This window comes from Rhinolophus hipposideros (genome assembly GCF_964194185.1).
Source record: "Rhinolophus hipposideros genome assembly, chromosome: 9".
Classification (NCBI taxonomy): domain Eukaryota; kingdom Metazoa; phylum Chordata; class Mammalia; order Chiroptera; family Rhinolophidae; genus Rhinolophus; species Rhinolophus hipposideros.
The window spans coordinates 61444584-61468354 of record NC_138055.1 but is presented as its reverse complement, the minus strand read 5'-3'; the positions used below and the strand labels follow the sequence as shown (position 1 = coordinate 61468354).

At 38.4% G+C, this 23771-nt stretch overlaps 1 protein-coding gene across 2 annotated transcripts; it reads right to left on the bottom strand.

The window, feature by feature from the left end:
• Positions 1 to 5314: 5314 nt before the first annotated feature.
• RXYLT1 (ribitol xylosyltransferase 1) lies at positions 5315 to 22827 on the bottom strand. Of its 2 annotated transcripts, XM_081060589.1 has the most exons (7): positions 22486 to 22827; positions 21442 to 21597; positions 18135 to 18237; positions 11261 to 11575; positions 9159 to 9329; positions 6027 to 6439; positions 5315 to 5484 (listed from the first exon to the last, which is right to left on the bottom strand). In XM_081060589.1, exons 1-7 carry the CDS (start codon positions 22652 to 22654, stop codon positions 5435 to 5437), a joined length of 1377 nt encoding a protein of 458 aa, XP_080916715.1. In that variant the 5' UTR covers positions 22655 to 22827; the 3' UTR covers positions 5315 to 5434. The 2 variants fall into 2 exon arrangements, with proteins under 2 accessions (XP_080916715.1, XP_080916716.1); XM_081060590.1 differs by lacking the exon at positions 18135 to 18237 and having other exon boundaries at positions 22486 to 22821.
• Positions 22828 to 23771: the final 944 nt, after the last annotated feature.

The following is a 23771-nucleotide window of genomic DNA, read 5'->3' as shown; positions in this document are numbered from 1 at the left end:
AAGTGACAAATGCTAGTTCTGGGCAGAAGCTTGAAGATACAGGGCACAACTTATCACAATTTATGTCAGTAATTGCTCCTTTGCTGTGGACTGAATGTTTGTGTCCACCCAAATTTATATTTTGAAGTCTTAACCCTCAATATCTGGAGGTGAAGCCTTTGGGAGGTAACTAGGTTTAGGTGAAGTCACGAGGGTGGATTCCCATAATGGGATTGGAGTCCTTATAAAAAGAGGGAGAGACTGGACCTCATTCTCTCTCTGCCATGTGAGGACAGAGTGAGATGGTGGCCATCAGTAAGCCAGGGAGAGAGCTCTCCTGGCCTTAACCATACTGGCAATCTGATCTTGGGCTTTCAGCCTCCAGAACTGTGAGAAATAAATAAATGTCTGTTGTGTAAGCCCCTCATTCTGTGCTATTTTGTTATGGCAGCCCAAGCTAACTATGATACCCTTCTCCTCATCCTCCACCATGAGAACAGAATATCCCAGACAGAGGCTACTCCTTCATCTTGGGTTCTGGAAAGAGAAGATATGTGCAGCCAAGTTGAGCAGAGCCCAGCTTAGACTATCAGAGTTTGCAGCTGACCTGTAACCCCAATGAGATGTGAACAAGAAATAAATATTTGTTGTAAGACCCTAAGATGCTGAGTTTGGGTGTCATCAGGGCCAGGATGAGGGTGATGGGAATGAGGCACTGGTCTCCTTGGGTACAAAGTTCACTGGGGTTTCAAATTACTCAGTAATCAAGATGAGTGGTATTTTCACGCAATATTTTTTTTAAATGTCAAAATGCAAAGGAGTCTATGATGAGCAAAATATCAAGTCTGAATGAAGACAAGACAGGCAGTGTATCTTAGCAAAACAAAGAAAATGAGTTTTGATGCAACTAAAACAAATCCCAGCTGGAGTTTTAGCAAAAGGTAAGGGACAATAATGAATAAAGTATCAAAAGCAGTTAGAAACCTGCTTCTGAGTTGATGTATTATCATATTTCCTGTTTTGTTTTTAGTAAGTTTTAAAAAGCTTTAAACAAATCAACTGTCTCAAACAACACATTGCAAAAGAAGAGCAAATCAAAAAGAGACAAAACAAAAAAGGGACACTTTAGAAATAGAGGCCCAAATTGAACCTTCCTGGAAAGGGGTTAGGGACGCTATGAGTGGTTTGAGGAGGCCCCCTCCAGCCTGGCTGGGGGATTCCTTTTATATTATGTGGTTTTCAAAAACAAGTCTTTACTGTAGGTGTAAGGTAAGCTGCAATAATTATTTTCGATTTTCATTTCAGAAAGGTAAATGAGGCAATATAATTAAAGCAATTAAAGTCTATTTTAAGCAAGACAGACTGTAGAAATCATGGTTGAATCCAAGAGTTTAAATACCACGTTGTTTTAGCCATCTGGATATGTTGACCGATTGACCAACGGTAGCTTGATTGACTAACTTTTCTCAGTAAACAGTCTGAGAATCTATCAGTTGCATTGGGGTTGATAAAACCTATAATCACTGTTATAATGAAAGAGACAAACATGTAGTGTAGAGAATAAAGGACAAAGGAGAGCAGCTGAGAATATTTCCAAGTGCTTAATTTGTGATTTTTTTTTTCAAGCATTACAGACTAAAATTCAAAGGCCGACAGTGAAATTAATTCATAGACTCTGTGGGTCCACTGCTTAGCAACACAGTAGGTGTTCAACTGAGATTTGTTAAACGAATGTTTTAGTTTTGCCACAGTCACACATCAGACTGTAAAACATGTACTATATTCACTTACACAATTCACTCCTTTTTGAAAAAGTTATTTTAACAGTAAAAAAGAGGACACATAAGAATCACGGCAATAAAATGATTTCAACAAAAATACATCCTGGCAACTGAACAGCCCAGACCATAATTTCCCCTGTGGCAGCAGCTTCACTTCTAGCATAAATGTAGGACTCTTGGGGGCTGAAATTGCAAGTCACAAAGAAATAACTGTTTCTTTTTGACTGGTAACTTCTAAAAATATCTGTATTTCTCCCAAAGAAAATAATGCCACTGGAGTGTATAAAACATAGATACATTTTTGCCTAATTGTTTTACTTCAACAAAAGAAGTATAGCCCTTAATATGTTTTAATTTACTTTTTTCTTGGTAACAAATATAATTAATGACTAAGTATCAATAATTGGTGATATTTATGAAAACTAATTTTCATTAGACATTTAAGTAGTTCCAAATTTATGGAGGACTTATAATAGAAATTATTATTTTTATTGCGGAATAATTGACATAACAGTACATTAGTTTTATGTGTACAGCATAACGATTTGATATTCGGATGTACTGGGAAATGATTACCATAATAAGTGTAGTTAACATCCGTCTCCACATATAGTTACAAAGAATTTTTTTTCTTGTGATAAGGACTATATTAGAAATGGTTGATACCGTATTAAATTTTATATTCAGAAGTTCTGTTTGCCAATTCAATCTTACTTTTAGTTATCAAATAATATTTCACAGGTAAGGATTTCTACACGATATTTCATCCATATTTTCCTAAATTTGGAATTAATCTCAGTAACATTATATTATTTCTGCAGTAGAAACTTGCTACCTGAAAAAGATTATTTTATGTAGAAAATTTGCCTAAACCAAATATGAATTTGAAGAGCAGTAAAAGTACAGAACTTGGTGATTAATTGGAGGGATAGGGAGGAATAAACAGGAATTTAGAGATTCCAGTTTGAGAAATAGCATGGTTAGTGCACCATTCACTGAGATTAAGGAGATTTGAGTGGAAATAGGTTGCGTATGTGTGTGTCTTGGAAGAGGAAGGTAATGAATACAGTTTTAGTTATATGTTTAATACAGTTTAATATAGTTTAGTTTCATGTTACACGAAAGGTATCTAAATGGAGCTATAAGAGTCATTTTAGGAACAGTGACACATAGTCATATGCCAGACAACTTGAAGCAAGTGGGATTTTGATTCCTTCCGAGAATACTCAAGAACTACCACCGCAGAGGACCGGTGTTCAGTGATCCCCTCTGTGAATCCATCCTGATGGATGGAGATGACAGAAAGCCTTTGCCTGCGGTCAGTGACTGTGCAGCTAGAGGGAGCTCACCTGAGTAGTCTGTAACCATCCCAGGTGCCTTAGTTTCCTCCTGAACCGGTGCACTTGGAAGGGCTCAAGCCCAGATGATTTTCAGAGGGAAAAAAATGCTGCCCCAACGTCCCTTTGCCAATAATGAAAGATGCCACCAAATCTATTTATCCTTTAAATTCAACTCAAGACAAATCTGGAAGTTTTACTCCTGGACGAACAGGTTTTTTTTCTGAATTCCCATAGCTCTTAGTAAATACAGCTACTGGAATTCTTAGCACAAATATGCTGTAACTATCTATGTAGTTGTCTCTCCCATCAGGCTGTGAGCCCTTGTGAACAGAGCTAGTTTTTTAAAATTCTGAACATTTAGGTAAGTTCCTGGTACATAGCGTATGTTACAAAATACTTAATATACGATTGCATTCTGCTGCCTGGCTACTTACTGAGGTGGAAAATTCTCTGGTGCTGACAGAAAAGGAACCTGTAATAGTGCAGTCCTACCCAGCACTGGCCTCAAACTGTGTTTCTGCTTCAGTGAAGCTTTGCATTCTGACTTTAATAGTTTATGGAGCTTCAAACTTTAGGATTCCAACTTTGTAAGCAGACCACCAGAACTCTGAAGGCAGATTTCCAACTAGTTCTAGAGGCAACTGATAGCTTAGAGTTGGCCTCTCAGTAAGTTACCCACAACCTCCACATGGTAAGAAAGGATATTGGAGGACATTAGAAAATTTCTTTTGATATGACTTACTTGTGTCTTGCCCCACGGTCTTGACATTACGAAGGCTTTGCTGGCAACAGATACGTCAATGCAGAAAGCATTCTTTGGAAGATGATCCAGCCTTGTTGGTAAAATGTAGTGCAGAGGCTTCTTTAACCTAGTCAGAGGAGAATCGTGCTATCACCTTGGACCTGGCAGCGCCGCTGCTCAAGGGAAAGACAAAACGGGGACTCTGCAAGATGAAGCCTGTGCTTATTGTTTTGGGTTGGCTCTTTGGGTTTGGAAGTCAGTTCAAGTAACCAGGGGCCAAGAGAGATGAAGGCTGAAGAAAGGAGATAATTCTGAAGCTACACAATAGGGAAAGAAAAAAGCAATCTCAAAATTCATGGGAGTTATAGAAACCCATTCAGAAGCATCACAACAGCTCTCGGGCAGATTTCTCTTCTCGAGCTGTTCGTCGTCTTTGCTTCCCTCACCGCCCAACTCTAACTTAGAGCTCCCACGCCACTGCATCCTTTCAGTTCTGCTCCTGCACTTGACTCCCCGGTTCTCAGTATTTCCTAGTTCACAGAGGCTTTGGACTAGCTGTTGGCCTGCTGTTGTTATTTTTTGTACCAGTGTTCAGGGTCATCAGGAAGCCTATCAACAAGGTGCTCTTGAATAAAGTGTCCCTGGAGAGACACATGGTATAAAAGGCCCCCTCTGTCTGGTGCTTTTATCAGGCACAGTTTCCTTAGACTTGAATAGGGTTGTGGCAGGCACCATGATTCTTCAATATGATGCAATGGTACGATCCTTTATATTCAGGCTGCCAGACCTTCTGATGATGTGGAGACCCCTGTGCGAGGTCCGGGTCCAAGAAAGTGTGGGGGAACTTATACCTGTTGAGTATCTATGGCCGTTCATATAATGCGGAGACAAAAAGCTCCTGGAGACAAAAAAGCATTATTAACAATGATGCTAATACCCTGGTTTCACAGGAGCTAAGCCATAGGATTCCTGAGAAAATAAAAAGCCATACAAAGCAACAGATTGAGCCCAAGTTCATCCTCTCAGGAGCCCAAGGACCTGAAGATGAAAATCACTTAATCAAAGCCACTGCTCTCAAGAGCATCCGGCAGCCTCTGCATGAAGCGCTCCTCTGAGTTAGCCAGTCTTACTCCGTCCTTCAACGACAACTTCTGTTGAATTTAGACACTAATTTTCTGGCTCGGACTGCCCCCAGTCCATGTTTTGTATGAACTATGACCAAATTCTGCATCCAGGCACCCACCTCAACATGATCCAACAAAACTTGAGTTATCTAAAAGTCTAACTCTACAAGATTCATCCACATACATTGCCAACATGGCACGATTACTCCCAAAATGTTGTAACTGAGCGTGTGTTAAATATTTAAATTTAGCCCTACTAACTAGTAAGCAATGAAAAATGAATTAGAAATTACTATATAGAGTTTACTACATATACTGGGTACTTTATACATTATTTCATTTCACACTTATAACTTACCCCAGGACGTACCATTATCTCCATTTTACATTGACAGGACCCAAGACTCAGAGCGAGTAGGTGGCTCCCTCAAGGTCCCCAGACAGTAGGCGCGGAGGCGAGGTTTCAGCTCAGGTTCTGACTCCAGAGCCCAGTCTTTCCACTACACGGTGCTGCTTCCCTAGAGTGGGTTTAATGGTTAGAAGAGCTGATAAATGTTGAATCATTCACCTTTGTAAAAGTGAGTTGAGTAACATTTTAACTGCATTTACAGAAATGGCCCAGCAATGGAGCACCGGGTTAACATGACAGACTTAATCTAGGGTCTACAAGGGTATCACGAAGAACATTTATAAACACACAATCACACACCCCCCCCCAGTGTTAGAAGGGTCAGATGGGCACGTCTTATTAGGGAGACCACTTCATGGACGGTGTAGATGCCTGACCACACTGTGCTGTACACCTGAAGCTGAATAATATTGTATGTCAACTATAATTTAATATACATATATAGTCACAGGATGTGGAGTACAGCATAGGGAATAGAGACAATGGAATTGTAATAGAGTTACACGATCTCAGGGGCAATAGATTGGGGACGGGGGTTACCATGTTGTGAGGAATGAAATGTCTATTACATTGTTTTGTACACATGAAACTAATAAAAAAAATAAACGATTTTAAAAAATCAGATCTTAGCTCAAAAAGACAATAGTTAACCTTTATTGTTCAATAAAAATGAACTTTCTAAAATGTTAGTAAATCTCATTTTTAGCTCTGTTTTGAAGCGTTGATACCAGTGAAGTAACATTTTTCTTCTTTGAATCTTTTCCTGTAAAATTATAGTTTTTTCTTTTTCTAGAACAGCAGGAAGTTCTTCCCAGTTCTTAACAAAGATAAAGGGAGCATCCATGGACTTGAGCAACTGCAGAGGAGCATTATGGGAAACAGATGTATTTCCACAGCTGCCAGCTGTCATTATATCTTCCACCACGGGAATGGAGCCATAGGAGCAAGCCTCATATATTCTGTAACATTCCGTGTTGACTCCCACTGGGCACAACGTGAGGTCACTCTGAAGTAAAGCTTCTTGATAATTCTTAAGGCTTTCATTCGTTTCCTGAGGCTGCCACCTAGAAAATGAGAAACACAACTGTTGTTTTCACTATACTAAGTGTATCTTTTGTGAAAGAAAATATTTTATTTTTTAATGGCAGTTACAGGCAATAGTAAACCTGTTATAGAGATGACAGGCAGACAAGATAAATAAAATCTTGCCCGAAAGAATTCTTGAAAATATTTAAGAATTTGAAAAGTTTACAGCTACACATTTTTCAATTTCAGCGGTCACCATCACATTTCTGAACGAGTATTAATTCAGCTAATATTTTCTGAGTGCCAAGTCTTCTCTCTCTACCCCACCCTCCACATTCCTGCCCTTCTGGAGCTTACACTCTAGTTCCAGTGGTGGAGACAGGCAATAACCAAGTCAAGTCAGTACAATTATTTAGAAGGTGCCAAGTGCTGTGAGGAAAAATAAAGCAGACAAGTGAGGAGGGAGTTTTGAAGGGGGTAGTGTTGCCATTTTCAATAGGTGATCAGGGAATGTCTCATTGCAGGTGCATCTGAGCACAGAGCTGGAGGTGAGGGAGCAAACCATGCAGACACCTGAGGGGAGAACAGAGTACAGAGAAAGCATAAAGGCCACAAGACAGCTCAGGCCTAGCACGTCCAAGGAACAGCAGGAAGCCGGGCGGCTGAAGCAGAGTGAGTGGGGTCAGGGCGTCTGTCCTGCGGGGTCTGGGTCAGAAGGGTGACAACTGGTCTATGCTTTACCAGAATCAATCTGGCTCTTGTGGTAAGAACAGACTATACAGGGGCAAGCGTACAGTTAGGAAGCTAGGTATTTTCTGCTGACTGTGCCAATGTTCTCAGTGAAATGAGCAATCGGGTCGTAAGGTAAGAGTGGTTTGGAAGAGAGGAAAAGGTATAAAACAGTCTTCTAGGAGAGTGGAAACATACATGGACAAGGAAAATGTTGGGCACTTGCGGGTCATGTATTTAAAGTGAGACTGATTGGCTCCTTTCTCCAAGTGGGTTTGGCTGCATGGGTAGAGATATGGTGCAGCGAAGAGAGCTGGATTTATCCGGAGTTAGGGTTTGCTAGATTAGGGAACTAGGGCACTAGTCGTGATTATCTATGAAGTTTAAGTGGAGTAAAGATATGATGGGAGCAAAGGACAATGAACAGGTGGTAGGAACAATGAATTGTAAGTCCTAGATAAATTGCAGGAGATTATTACAGGGAATAAGCTAGGATGACAGTATATGCTGGTTACAGAGAGAGTGTTGGAGTTTGAGATCAGGGAGAAGAAGCAGTATCGTACTGATAAGGTCTCGGAAAGTACCATGATAGTGAATAGCTAAGGTCACTTGGAGACCAGATCACTGGAGGAGAGAGAAGGTAAAGGAACTGCAAGATCAAGGTAATGAAAGGACCATCTATGTAGATTTGGGAATCACCAAAAATGAAACTGGAGCAATGTCAGAGAGAATGAGATTATGCTCGGAACTAAACTCTTCAAAGAATTAAGGAGATGAACCCAAGGGTCAGAATGTAACTTCAAAGAGGAAGAGTAATGGATGGATGGTTTTGTCTCCTGGCATAAGATTCAAAACTGGAAGTTTTAGGCGGGGAAAAGGGAGAACGGTCTGGGAGCAGCAATGAGAAGCCAGGAAGATACTTACTCGACCTCCTGGCCCAATGGTTTGACAGGAATTACAAGAATAATTCTATGCCCACACTAAACTTTGTCATTTTACACTGTCCTACCATTCTATTCCAGGCACACTGTCCCTTGTCATTTCTCAACCATGGTAAGCTCGCTTCTGCCATAGGCTCTTTACATTCGCTCTTCCCTCAGCCTGGCCCACTCTTCTCCCATGTGGTTTGTCTCCTCCAACAAGCATTTAAGTTCTAAGAAGGCCTGAACTTATGACTATTGTTCATTGCTCATGGCATACAGCAGTTGCTTGATAAGTATTTGTTGATTGAATGGATATATGTGGTTACACAATACATTTCTAGATCTAAAAGGACATTTTTTTAGGCATTGTTAGTTCTCTGACTCTGCTTCATACACATGAAACTCCATTTGTTTAACAACACAATGAATGATTCCAAAATTTCTTCTTTCACTCCATGAATACCCGTTTCATGATTACCATGTAAGACAATGGAAAAATCAACCCTATTAAATCCATCCATCCACCCATCTGCCCACCCATCTACCCACCCACCCACCTACCCGTCCATCCATCCACCCGCCCACCCACCCACCCATCTATCCATCTACTACCCTTTTAGCCTTTCCTACTTTATACAACATCCTATGTCAGATCTAGGTATTCAAAGAATAATAATACGTGGCTCCTGTCTTCAAGGTAATGCCAGGTTCCTGAAGGTATGAAGAGTACTCCATGCCAATCCTGGAATACTGAACTGGTCTGCAGAACACTTCAGGGATGAACCCAAGATGACATACTTGTATTCAGAATCTCCTGTAGGTCAAGCCTGACTAACAAATATTATTAGGGAAACCTAAATAATTGACATTTGCATATGACAGTTACTAGTGTTCTTCTTCAAGATGGACTACAGCTAGAAGAGATTTTCCCTGTTCTAAATGTATACAACCCAAGCTGTTCACAGCTTTAATTACTAACTTACTTTCTGAGAAAAAGCTGGTATCAATGGAGTTAACAGTGTCTCTTTGGAAACCTGTGCTGCCACATAAACCAACTCTCAGATTGGAGAATGAAATGAATGAATCAAGTAAACACAGAACTTACTGTTCTCTTACTGAAACCCAACAAAGCTTATCAATCCCATCTTGTTTCAAAACGTTCATTAGTGCTTGTCTGGATGAATTTTCATAAACAGTTCCTAAGAAATTACATAAGTAGGGCCTTTCATTATACAGCATTGACCAACTCGCCTCCACCACAGGAAAATTCCTGTATCTATAAAAACAAGTACATATGAGTTAACAATATGTGACAATAGGATTGGCAAAATTTCCATAATCCAACATCTTAGATAGCATTATGATATGGAAAGAAGATTTAAAATATGACTTTCTCAACCCCAAACTGTAATTTTCCATGCTTACTTTGGAAGAGTCCCTGAATCTACTGACTTAAAAAAAAAAAAAAAATTCTGACGTTGACGTCTTTTACAAAATTGCTATAGAGATTATGTGCCTAAAGTGCTTTGTTTTTTGTATTCTTCAACTTTTATTAGACACCTAGTTGTAAGGCAGGTTGAATTCAAGACCTTCAAAGTATAAATAATCTGCATTCATAATGATCATGATTTAATCAATGTTTTAGCCAGGTGATGGAAAGGTTACAGAATACGTATGGCTACAGCAAAGAACTCCCATTCCAAAGGCTTTTCCAGTAGATTTAAAAAAACACAAAACCTTGTGTGCCATACAGGAGAGGCTGGTTGCGAATGGACCATTCTTATGGGCATTTGGAAATAACAGAAATCAAATTGTGTGCCTGAAATACAACCTTCACATAACAGCAAACCTTTATATAACAGTTACTGTAATAGGTTTTCTCCACCTCGGCATCACTGCCACTTTAGGCCAGAAAATTCTTTGCCACGGAGGTTGTCTCTACATCGCAGGCTACTGAGCAGCCTCCCTGGCCTCTGTCTCCCGGATTCAGTATCACATCTCCTCCCTCCACTTACAACAATCCAAAATATCTCGACATTGCCAAATGTCTCCTGGGGGAAAAGCTGCCCCTGATTGAGAACCACTGATCTATAACAGAGAGGTTGGCCTAGTCCAACAATACCAGAATGACACAGACATTTGGACTGTATTCATAAATTATGTCGTATTACTGTGAAACGTAATTTTTTTGGTTTCAAACATTTTACAAATACAAACTGTACTCCAGGGATAGACTTTTCAGAGGTCTTAAACCTGGCTATACCTAATGTCAACCATTTTGCCTGGCCGACCCCAAACCTAGTGCATCAGAAGACTGTAGTGGTAGGCCAGGGAGTATGTTTTATTAATGTGCTTCTCTGGTGATATTTGTGTAGCCAACTGGGCAGCATTCTAAGGTCATACCTCATTATCAGTTATGAAACAATGAACACCTGATTCAGACATCATGTTAGTGAGCTTTTTCACAATTTGTCCATTCAAATATTATTTACTGAGTGCCTACTCTGTGCAGGCACTGTTTTAGGCTCTGCAGATAAAGGTAAAGTAGTGAACAAAAAGAGACCAAAATCCCTGTCATCGGGAAGCTTATGTACTAGTAGCAACTCATCAACTTACTCTTAATTAAAAACCCTATTAACAAAAAGATAAAAAACTAAGTTTTCCATTTTATAGAAAGACTTTATATATATGACAAACTGAAAAACATTAGTAATTAATTAATTCATCTTTTTAATAGAAATTTGTGCAAATCGAACCAGTCTTAGTGGCAGATCTGAGCATATTATAATGCTCCCAAGCCCAAGGATATGATGTGTTCCTGATTTAATATTGCCTTTAAAGGAAGATTTTTTTTAAACTGTTAATTATAGAGACTCTATCATAATTGTTTTAAGAAGATCTATCTGCTATACTTTGTTAAACATCTCTTTAAGGTACTCCTGATAAACTTAAAACTATCCTACGCTTCGGAGTTTTAAAACACAAAAAAATAACACATCTGTCCTCATAAAAGGCTTAAATACTCTAAAAACTTCATTGTTGTTACTGCAGCATGAGACCATACCATTTTTCTGCCCATGGAAAAAAGTGTACCTGGTCTCAATGACCTCAAAAGAATTACATTCATTGAAAATTTAAAAAACAATCTTTCTGATTCTGAAATTCAGGTCTTAGAGTCTAGAAACATGTATCATATTTTGTACTTACGTTGCTACTCCTAAAGGCCATTGAAAAATATCCATGTCATTAATCCAGGGGCTGTCATATATTATGAAAAGCAGCTCCACAAAGCCTCCATTTCTTTTGAGGAATTGGTTTATCCATTCATTATTACAATGTTCATTTCCAAGCAAAACAACAGCAAGATGCTGGAGTTTTTGAGTTTGTACTAAATTTTGTGCATAAAGTAACCACTGGGTGGCATAAAAGACCTTTCCTTTTTCTCTTCCATTCAATACGAGTACCACATTATTCACATCAACGGAGAAGTACCCTGGGACTACAGCTGGACCAGTGAGGAAGCTGTTAAAAACAAACAATAAAAACAAAACAAGAGATTATCACAAAAAAGAACAAAAATATTTGGCACCAAAAGTTTTTAATCATTTTATATAAAATCTACAAGATTTAATCCATATTCTTTTTAGAAACAATCTCTATAATACAAGTTCTTTTGAACAAGTCTGGACGATCGCTGTAGACTAATGGGAAGCTTTGGTTGCAGAGATCAATTTGCATATGATAATCAGAAATGTGGTAGCTTTTTTTTTTTTTTTAACCCACATTTAGAATAAGTGCTGGCTAGCCTTTTGAGCTGTTAAACAAAAAAATACAGATGAATAGTGTGAACCTGTGTAGTTAATACTGGAAAGGTGTGTAAGCCAGGAGTTCCCACTCCTTTCATGGTGTGAGCTGCTATTCTACTCTCCATCTGACTGAAGTGTCTGAATCAATGGATGAGAACGTGTTGATGAATTGAGAAATGGAGAATGGCATTATAAACATCCCATGAAGGTTAAGACTCAGAAGTATAGTGTTAAGGAAAAAAGCAAAAGGTAGAACACTCATAAATATGACAATTATGTGTAAATTTGAAAGCAAATACAGAAAAATATAATTTATGTATATGTATCTAATATAAACATAAACATAAAAATGTGAATGATAGGATACACACCAAATTCATGACAGTGGCTGCTTCTGAGGAAAGGTACTGGGAAAACAGTACAAAGAGAGCTTCACTTTTATTGGAAATATTTAATTCTTTTAAGAGAAAAGTTACATATCTGAAGCAAGTATGAAAGAGAGCTGGAATTTGTTAGTTCTGGGTGGTAGGTAAATGAGAATCTGTTGTATTACTCTGTTCTTTATGGTATTAAAAAACTATCATAAAAGGAATAGGACTGTTTTATAATTCATATTTTCATACTAGGTGCTGCTCAGAACCACCAATACCACTGAAATATTTTTATCTAATATGTATTAAATATAAAAAACATAATTTACTATATCTTAAAATTAGTCACAACAGTCCTGGATTCTTTAAAACCTGCTAGAATCTTTTAATATGCTGAACTATTACTTTTATTGTTTGTTATAGATGGGGATAAACTCTAACAATTATTAAGTGCCTTTTACATACATGACACATAGGCATTTTGCATAGGTTATCATTTAACCTCCACAACAACTATGCAGAGTACATTAATCCCCCGTTTTGCATTTGAGAAAATCAGTCTTAAATTGTACAAACTGTGATGGCAACATTGAGATTTGAACCAGCTCTGCCTTAACTATAGGGTTTCAGTTGTTCCCATGACAACTTACTTGGTTAACAAATAACAGAGTTAATAGGTACTAGTTAAAACACAAAACCTAAATATGTATTTTGTTTCTGGATATATGTACCGCACAGATTTTATAACATTATTCTACAATGATAATAACCGACAGGGATCAGAACTGCGTTTCGACCTTGCCTTGGACAGAACCTGGCATTGGAGGTGGCCAATGATTCAGTGATCGTTTAGTAATTTAAGAGAACCTGCAGGAGCAGAGGGGCTAGAAAACGCTTTAGAAATGATGATAGTTACGAAGACTTAAAATACTTATTATTGATAGTATATGAATACTCTCCTTTAGAGTAATAGGCGACTACAATCCCTAGAGCACGAGAACCATTCCAGTTGTCCTTCCCCACCCGAGGTCAACTTTATGAAGGAAGAAATGAAAACCTTGAGAGAGGTTACGTGACTTGCATAAAGCTAGTCGACATGAGATAGGCAATGGCAGAGATGGGACTCAAACTTAGTTATTTGACATTAAGCCCATACAGATCATATGCCCAAACTATTTTAAAGAGTACTGTACAAACTTTTGTGTTATTTTTTAAAAGACATTAAACATTTTACTATGGATGACACTGATAATTATCTAATAATATTTCATTTTGATTTTTAACAAGATAAGACATGAATATGCCTAAAAATGTTTTTTAATCAGGATAGTTTATAATAAGAGCATCTAATAATACCATGATTCTCTAACTATGCCTTGAAAGATATAGCGTTATTTGTTATTGCCTATCTTTGATATAACTTTAAAGCATAATGCATTTTTCAAATGACGTATGTCCATCATCACTTTATGTAAGCATACAATAAACACTTGTCCAGTGTTTTATAGTACAACATTATCATGAGAGTATATATTAAATACTGTATTAAGTGATAGAGAATAAAATTGCTGAGGTAGTTCCAGTGAAAGGGGATTCAGGAAAAGAAGGTGAAGGTTGAAATGTATTCCAGGAAATATAAGCAATATGAACAAAGGCAGAGAAGCAGTTAAGCTTGTGATTCAAGAGTGTGTAACTGGAAATATGCTGTATTTGTACAGGAAAAAAAACAACAGACCAGAAAATTTTCAATCGCTTCTCGGCCTTTTGGCTAAGATCAAGTGCAGAAAATTTTCCCACAGTATTGACTTAGGTGGACATTGCAAAACTTTTGTTCACATGCCATTAATTTGGGAGCTATAAGTGTTGTTAATACTTGGTTGCAGTTCATGTATTAAAATAGTACAGTAAGATAGTCTCTCAAATGTCACTTTCATGTGAAAGAAATACTTCTAAATTTTTTGATCCACACAAATTAACAAAAATGAAGTATGATTCATTCAGAGCACATTTGACCCATCTTGGAATCTCCACAGCTCCATTTTATAGAGTGCTCTTACATTCTAGTAGCAGGCATGTTGGCCCTTCCACTCTGACTAACTGGCTTTCCAGACCTCAAGGCCATGTTTAGGTGATGGTGAAAGCCGCAGACAGGGTCAATACTGTGGAGCTAAGGTGTAGATCAGAGGTTCCCAAACATTCTTGGTTCCAGTACCTTCAGTACCTTGGTTCCAGTAATTGTTTTCAGTGTATCCCAAGCCAAAATAAACGAGTAATGGTTCAGTTTTTTAAGTTGTTAGGTCCAAACAACTTAGTAAGTATTTATGTTCCAACAGCTTAGAAGCCACTTTAAAAAATAATACATATACTACACTGAAAGAAAAAAAGTTCCTATTTCATTCTTAACTAACCACAAATACTTACAAAGGAATGTGTGCACCTATTGAGCGCTACACAACTTCCCAAATCTCGGAATCAGAGTAACACTGCCACTGCCATTGCCTCTTCCACCTGCATTTTTTCACAGCAACCATGGAAAATACAGCTTCACAAAGGTATGACATCACTGAAATGAATGTAAGGCAATCTAATGTTGAAACTATGAACTACCTTAAGCTAGCAATTTGTATGGTGTCTGACAGATGTGAGGTATTAACTGTGTTTCCCACAGATAATATTGAAATGGTATGTGGTGTCCCAGGAAGCCTCAGTACACAGTCTGGGAAGCATAGATTTAGGTAAAGAAAATTAGGAGTTCAAAAATCCTGCAAGATTCAGATAATTGTGTGTGTGTGTGTGTGTGTGTGTGTGTGTGTGTGTGTGTGTGTGTTGGGAGGTGTATTGGTCAAACTGCAGTGGGTTAAGAAGTAAATAAGAAAGTGGTGATAGTGAGTGTAGACAACTCTTGAAAGTTCAAATGAGAAGGTGAGAAAGCAGAAACAAGTGAAAGCTGATGATAAAGGAGACCAAGGAAGTAACTGATGGAGCAAAGTCTTGGAAGAGGCAGAAGGCATGCACGCGTTTAGGGAGCTAACCTTAAACCATGGACATCACCTCCCTGAGAGCTGAGGAAAGAGATAAGGTTAGGCGAGGGATCAGAGAGATCCTGTAGGTAAATGTTAGAGGAACTAGTTAAAGGAGATAATTACGGGTATATTCAATTTTCTTGAAGAAACAGGAGGCAGGGTTGTCTGCTGAGAAAGAGAAGGTCAGGAAGTGTTGTGCAGTGGCCCAGAAGAGTGGACAAACCTGCTCCTCTTCCTGTATTTTCTGTCTTGACTGCACACCAACTAACCTGTCATGCAAGCTATTAACCAGGGAGTTGTCAGATTCATTTCTTGCTCTCATCTTCGCATATAATAACCCCTAAATTCTGATAATTTTGCCCAAAAAGATTTCTCAGATTTGTTCCTGGCCTCACCCACCCCATCACCTTACTAAATAATAGTAAAAATATTAAAACTAATAACAAGACTTCTATTGTGATTACTGTGTGACAGAGACTATTCTAAGCACTATACATCTATTAATGTATTTAATCTTCAAAACAATCCTTTGAAATAGAAACTATATTTTCCTTATTTAAATGTAAGGAAATCCAGGCACAGAGAAGAAACTCACTTGCCCAAGCTCAGATAGCTAGTAAGAGGTAAAGATGGAATTTGAACTGAAGATAGTTTGGCTGCAGAGTCTGTGCTCTTAACAACTCAATTGCACTGCTACACTCCCGAGAGGTGACAGGGCTTCATCAGGCTGACTCAGAAGTTGTGTGCCCCACACGTGTTCATGTACGAGTATTCATACCCTGAGCACAGACGATGCATGTTTCTGATTCAGTCGTGAATAATGAGTCCTTTATTCCCTTCAGAAACACGTGGAGTTTGGAAGTGTTACATATAGTTAAAGCCCATATTTTGATTCCATGTTTAATCAAACAACCCTCAAATAATTGGGTATCAACTGTAGCCTGCCTATATGAAAAGAATGTGCTGGTCAAGTCAATATAAGCATGTGAACTGACTGATGGTTCCAGTTCCGTTCTGGGTTATTTACTTAGTATACTGGATTACATTCGTTGGAACTACGAATTGGTAAGCATTCATGAGCTGGATCAACCCTTTAAGCTCTTTTAAACTAACAGGTTTATTTAAACAAAATGTATTTATACTTATTTATAACAAGTATCCCGATAGTACTAGAAAAACTTTCCATTTCTGCACGGTGACCCATTACTTCTAATTCACTTTTGGTCAAATAAGGATGAACGTGTTAAAACATTTAAGTAGTTAGTACCCATGTAGCTCAATTCAACTCAAAATTTGCAATTCCATAAAAGTACTAATTTTGGATAAATTAAGTATACTACTTTTCATGAGCCTAAAATTTTAATAAGTTGTTAAAAAAAAATCTTCCACAATAGTGAACTTCTTTGAATACACGATTCTCTTAAATCCTAAGAGAAAACAGCATTGCTATTTGATCATAATATAAAATCTGCGGTAAAAATTTCAGAGGGGAAGATTTTCTTTTGGGAATTAATGCTGCTTGCTCAAATCCTTTGCTATCATTATAGTAACAGTACATACTAACTTCTCTATGAATTTTTAAGAATTTTTCTGAAAATTCTATATATTATGGGTAGAACTATTAGACTAATACCCATTACACATTTACTTTTTAAAAACCAAAATATTAGATTTATATGCATAATACACACTTACTTTCAAACACCCTAATCTAACTGTTGTAAGTTTAGGACTATGTATAAGCTCTTGAATGGGAGTAGATCGATAGAAACCTAGAGATGAAAGTGAAAATAATCATTACCAGTGATGATTTGAAAAACCTGTTTACTTTTCAAGTAAATGATTACTTTGAAAAGAGTCATGCAATGAAATTGCTTTTCAAGTGTGTGTAAATAATTAAATAGCAGTGAAAATTCAAACAGAATTGAGATTAACTATGTATAACTTTTCCTCTTGATTTCAGTAAGAAAGAAATGGAATCCTAATAGAAACCAGAATCTTTGGTTCACATTTCCCCCCCTAATAATATAATTGTTGTATGAAAAAAGCATTTTTAATTATTTGTATTTTTATTTCAATAAAAAGCAAAATCTAATAGAAAATAGCATTCTTTCATATAAAAATAACACAATATAGATTTGGTCACATTACAGCAAACAATTGACAATGCTCTGAGATGTGTGACCTCTGATTTCAACTGATACGTAAATTTATAAATAAAATTATCACAATATCATATAAAATTATCACAATTTTGGTAAGTAAAATCTTAATTCTATTAAAAATAGAAAATATACCGTCATAGATAAAAGTTTTATAAAAATAAAAGCTCAAAGTCTTAATGATACATTGGTTTTATTAAGTCCAAAAAGAGATTTCTGAGTATTATAGTAAAATGGTAATCTGTATCATTAAATTATGATAGAACTTATATATGAAATGTTTTGATAAAAATTCAAAAGTCATAGCAATTGCTATGATATCACCTATTATAAAAAAATATGTGAACAGAACTATTATATGAAAGAGAAAAATGAAAATATTTTTAAGTTTACGTATTATTCCTCCAAGGTATGAAATGTTAAATGCTCATCAATAATGAAATGTTACAAAATCTGGAACATGAGTTTTTCTATATAATCAGAAATGCTTTGATAAAAATTAAAGACATATGATTCAAAAAGGAGTATTTTGTACTCCAATTTCATAAGAAAATGTTCAAGGTAAGCTTTAACTATGAATGTATATTCATGAGATTTATTTCTCTATTCTTCACAACAAGTTGAAGTGGAAATATTTTCTATGAATAGATTTTCCTTCTAGGATTTACATAAAACATTGTATGGCAACACATCAAAGGTTAATGTTGTATGATTAATACCTGTAATGTGTTCTTCCTACAATTGAATTTCCTTCTCTCCACTGAGCAGTCACATCAGTGGGCTCAAGTAAGCCTTCAAAAATATGCTCCCAGAGATACAAACCTGGTAAAAAAAAAAAAAAAAAAAGAAAAACATTTACTGTCTGATCTACTCAGATGTGTGGGATGAGTTTAAGTTCTGTTCTTTTATATCATTTGACTATGAAACCAGATTTTATTTCTCCTCTTTGGTCCCTTGGCAGGCAGTGCTACCAAGCAATAGCTCAAAACCATCAGCATGGCGGCTACTATATGAGATAGAACTCAGAGGTTGCCAGTATAATATGTGGGAAAATATGGGTTAATAATGTTACTCTAAATTTGAGAAAACTCTATCACTGGATATTTACTACCTATTTTATCCTGAAGTGTGTTACAGTACTATGTACCGTGTTTCCCCGGAAATAAGACCTAGCCGGACAATCAGCTCTAATGCGTCTTTTGGAGCAAAAATTAATGTAAGACCCTGTCTTATTTTACTATAATAAGGTCTTATTTCTGGGGAAACACGGTAAATTACAACAGTAAGTCCTTTACTGTAGTAAAGGGGCCATGAGTCAAGGAATGCAGTGGCCTCTAGAAACTGTAAAAGGCAAGGCAATGGATTCTCCTCTAAGCCTCCAAAAGGAATACAGCCCTCTGGATACATTTCAGACTTCTGCCTTCAGAAATCTAATATAATAAATTTGTGTTGTTTTAAGCCACTAAATTTTCAGGAATAGGCTATATCAGCTATAGGAAACTACAGATTATGTAGTTATAAATTATTTGTACCTGGAAATGGGATACTGACGTAACAAGTATTTAAAATTCAGGAAGTGGCTTTAGAATTAGGTAGTGGAAAAAGGCTGGAAGCATTTTGAGAGTATGATTTTTAAAAACCCTAGATTAGATTGTCTTGAACCAATTGTAGGTAGAAATTTAGACGCTAATGACTCAGCTAGTGAGAATTTGCAAAAAAGTTGGCAGCACAGCATTCTTAGAGAATAAGCAGACTGTAGAAATATGCATGTTAAAAGCGTTGCTGACGAAGGCTCAGGAAACGAGTTAACATGTTATTAGAAACTGGAGAAAAGAAGATTCTTATTATATAGTCAGGTACTACATAATGACGTTTCAGTCAACAGTGGACTGCATGTGATGGTGGTTCCACAAGATTATAATGGAGCTGAAAAATTCCTATGCCTAACCATGCAGTAGTCACAGTGCAACGTGTTACTCACGTGTTTGTGGTGATGCTGGTGTAAAGACACCTACTGTGCTCTTAGTCATATAACAGTGTAGCACAAACATTTACAGTAGTAGGCTATACCATCTAGGTTGTGTAATATACTCTACGATGTTCCCACAAGGACAAAATTGCCCAATGACACATTTTGTACAACGTATCCCTGCTGCTAAGCGTCACATTACTGTATAGCGGCAGAAAGCTTAGCTGAATTGTGTCCTACAATTATGTGGAAAGCAGAACTTGTGAACAATAAACTTGGATATTTAGCTGAAGAGATTTCCAAGCAAAGTGCTGAAGCTGTGGCCTGGTTTCTTCTTGCTGATTATAGTAAAACATGAGAGGAAAGAGAGATTGAGAGAAGAACTGTTAAGTAAAAAAGAACCAGTACTTGATGATTTGGGAAATTCTCGGCCTATTCAGATTGCAAAAAGGTGAAAATTTAGGAGATTCACTGTCAGGAAAGAATGCTCTGGAGAGAAGGCCAAGGATGTGACTGGATATCCTTAGGCCAGTGACTCAGAAAAATAAAAAGATCATACTATTTAGTTGCATAGAGAGCTCTCTGAAGGTATTCGATGTATAATTTTCCGATCTCCTTCAGTAATCTTAGCAGAAACCAGAAATAGAAATGGGATTATCCAGGAAAGATTGGTGGTAGAGCTCTTGTCTAATGCAGTGAATCCTTGTGACATACACAGAAGACCCACAAGGTTCTTGAGAATGTATACCAGCAGAAACACTGCCAGCTTGGCCTATAAGGGACTGAGAGAGGGTGAAATGAAAGAAGGCTGTTGGATTCCCTATCCCATCTGCAGGAAACAGGCTGATAAAACTGCTCTGAAAACACATGCTACCCTTCATGAAAAAGGAAAAGAATGACTCCAAGGGCAGAGCTGAAAGGCCAGAAGCAATGTTTTGAGCCACAGATTATTTCCAGCCCTTAAAACGTAATGGAGTTTGCCTGGTTGGATTTCAAAATTGCTTGGACCAGTGACTCAGTTTTACTTCCATTTTCTCCCTTTTAAATAGCAATGTTTATAACTGATATCCTATGACTGTGCTTGGGGAACAGGTTGATGAAAGTAGTGTTTGACAAAACTCATCTGGCCACTTTGTGCTTATAGGATTAAAAAGAGACAATCTGGAAATATGAAAACCTGTTAAGATGTATATTTAATTAAAAACTAGAATGGGGAAATGGTAATTTGAAAGAAGAAATTAATATTAGAGATGTTATAAAGAAAAAAAATTGTTAGAACTTGACAACTGGAGGCCTGGCTGGGTAACCTGAAATTTAGAGGTTGGTAGAAATCTTCAAGGATGCATTTTTGCATATAAGTGTAAATGAATTTATGAAACAACATGGGCCAGGCTTTATCTTCTTTTCGCTTTCCTCTCATCTGGTACTTTCTATCTATATCCCTCACTGAACATATAAATCCAACTCATGTTTAAAGGCCAAATAAAGCCCCTTCGAATTCACTAAATTCTTTCTGACTCTTCTAAGAATCGAGGGTTCCATTCTCTAACTGAGCATAATATATAACGTGGTATGCTAGACGTTCATGATACTCAGTGCAAAATGTTTTTGTGGGCAATCAAGTTTAATCAACTATATACTATGTCCCCTTCCCGGACACTGACAATGAATTTTGCTTACTTCAATGGTTCCCAAACTTGTTTGGCCATCAAGGACAGCAGCCACATCTTATACTGTGTATCAAGCATCCAATAAACATAGATTCATGAAATTTCAATTGACGTAGGTATTTAACTATATTGAGGTCTGCACACACTTTGTATATACAAATAAAGCTGTGCTCAGCTAAAGACCCACAATAGAATATGTGTGTGCATGTGTATTTACATAGATGTTGCTTAACAGAAAGGATAAATATTGAAAAAACTAAAAAAAAATGTATCATGATACCTTAACAAATGATGAAATAAACTATAAACGTATTAAAATGAATTGTTAAAAAAATAAAGTACATTAGACATGCTTTTTACATTTCTAAGCTCTACACAGTAACTTACCAATGGCCGCTTTGCCCCAGATTTGTACTCGGAAGTCTGCTTTCCCTTTTGTGGATTTATTTAATATTTGAAAGCTAGTTTTAAATCTGTGTTGTTGCTCATTTTTTTCATCTCCTTCCCAAGGGTTCCATTCTTCACTTCCCAAAGTAGATTGCTCTGTGTTTTAAAGAGAGTAACAGTGTTTATCAGTAAGGTAGATCTGGCGTTGTAGATAAATCCGAGCCATTTCAATTAGACGTTAGGGAGCTCTAATTTCAACCTAAGAGGTAAAGCAACTGAATTTTCAACTGAATTTAAACACACACGTTAAGAAAAAAAGGATATCAGAATCTAATTTTTATTAGTCCTTTACTCTGAAAGATCTCAGAGATAAAATGTTGACACAAAATTATCTTTCCCAAACAAAAACCTTCTAAAACAACTGGATAATATGTATCAAGTTACAAGTGTAACTTTCACATTTCTTTATCGATTGTATATATACACGTAACCTACACATAAAAACTTGACTTCAGAATGTAAAGTGTCCAACAGGTTTAGATACTATTGTGCTAAAATTCTGCAAAAAGGGAGAGATGAGTCTGAGACCGATCTTGGCACAGGTCAAAATACAGGACAGGGGTCCAGGATTTGGAGGTAAAGGGCCCTGGGTTTCCGAAATCATTGCATTTAGAGGAGGCTCTTTGTTGCGATATGGAAATAGATGTGTTTAAACCCAGTGGCATTTCCGCGACTCTGAGGCATTTTGTGAGAATGTCTCGGATACGTAAGACCAGTTTTAAAGGTGGGCGAGCCCGTCAGCTTTGGGGTAGGAAGCGGGGAGAGCGCGTGGGAGCCGGGCGAGGACCGCGGCAGGGCCGAGCGCGGGGCAGGGGCCAGGGAGCAGGCGGAGGGAAAGCGCGCCGGGGCCCGGGAGCGATACCGGCCACCACAGGGAGATTCCCGGACCCACAGCGAGACCCCGGCCGCACTGCTCGGCTCCGCCCGGCCCTGACCTCCCCGCCAATCCGAGCCGGGTCGCGCGGCCGCCAACCCGGGTCCTACCTCGGCCGCGCCTCTCCCGCACCGGGGCCGCCCCCTTCCGGAGGCTCCGCAGAGACGCGGCCGACGCCCGGCGGCGGCGCCCGAAAAAGACGTGGTATGCGGCGTAGAGGGAGAAGAGGCAGTAGAGGGCGATGAGAAACGAGCAGAGCCGTTTCCGCGTCAACCGCATCCCACTTAGGCTTCCCGTCAGGCCACCGCCACCAAAGAGCCGGGCCCGAGTAGAAGCCGCCCCAGCGCCGCGGCCCCGCCGGCGTCCGCTGCAGGCCGGGGTCCCGGCGGAGGGAGTGACCGGCACCCGCCCGGCTGGCGGCTCTTCCGCTCCGCCCAGGTTCCGCCCCCAGCTCTTCCGTCCCTCCCCACTCCAAGCCCAGCTCAGGCCCCGCCCCCAGAGCTCCCAAGCCCCTCCCATCCCTTCTCTGCCCCGCCCTATCGTCAGCCCCGCCCCGTCGGGGGCGCAGAGACCTGGCATGCCTCTGACTCTGGAATTGGCGTTGGAAGACCGCCCATACCCCGCTCTGCTCCCGGACTTTTGCGGTATAGCCACTGTCCCTGTCAACCCTGCATTCCTCCACGTATACATAAAGACTGCCGTTATCTGATGGGAAAGGAAAAATAAAACACCTCCCACCCGTGGTCCATGAAGGCACTAAGGCACAGATCATATCCATTTTTGTTTAACACGTAATCCCCAGAGTTTAATGTGGGGCCTGCTACATTGACAGATGAATGAATATAAATGTCCATTAAAAATAAGTAAGTCATGACAGTGGTAAACATTGTGAATGTGATTAATGCCCCTCAATGCAATGGTATACTTCGAAATGGTTAGAATGGCGAATTTATGAAATATATATGTATGTATAGTCTGACAATTAAGTTCGAGAACAATGTTGCTAATCTTTTATGATATCAGAGGGATTATTCATTATGAATTTGTACCAACTGGACAGTTAACAACATTTACTATTTGGAAGTGATGAAAAGTCTGTGTGAAAAAGTTAGACGACCTGAACTTTTTGCCAACAATTCATGGCTCTTGCATCAGGACCAATGCATCAGCTCACACGGCACTGTTTGTAAGGGAGTTTTTAGCCAGTAAACAAATAACTGTATTGGAACACTCTCCCTGCTCACCTGATCCGGCCCCCAATGACTTCTTTCTTTACCCTAAAATAAAGGAAAAAGGAAGACATTTTGATGCCATTCAGGACATGAAGGGTAGGTAATATGACAACAATTCTGACAGCCATTCCAGAAGAGTTCCAAAGTTGCTTTGAAGGGTGAAC

Bases quoted from the DNA above. Each gene is read 5' to 3' on its own strand.
- RXYLT1 (XM_081060589.1), bottom strand. From the start codon at position 22,654: ATGCGGTTGACGCGGAAACGGCTCTGCTCGTTTCTCATCGCCCTCTAC. The intron at 11,576-18,134 runs GTATTAATCATA...TGTTTTTAACAG, and splicing joins GTAGGAAGAACACATTACAG to CTTCCTCACTGGTCCAGCTG. The intron at 6,440-9,158 runs GTAAGTTCTGTG...CTCATTTTCTAG, and splicing joins TGGGTTTCAGTAAGAGAACA to GTGGCAGCCTCAGGAAACGA.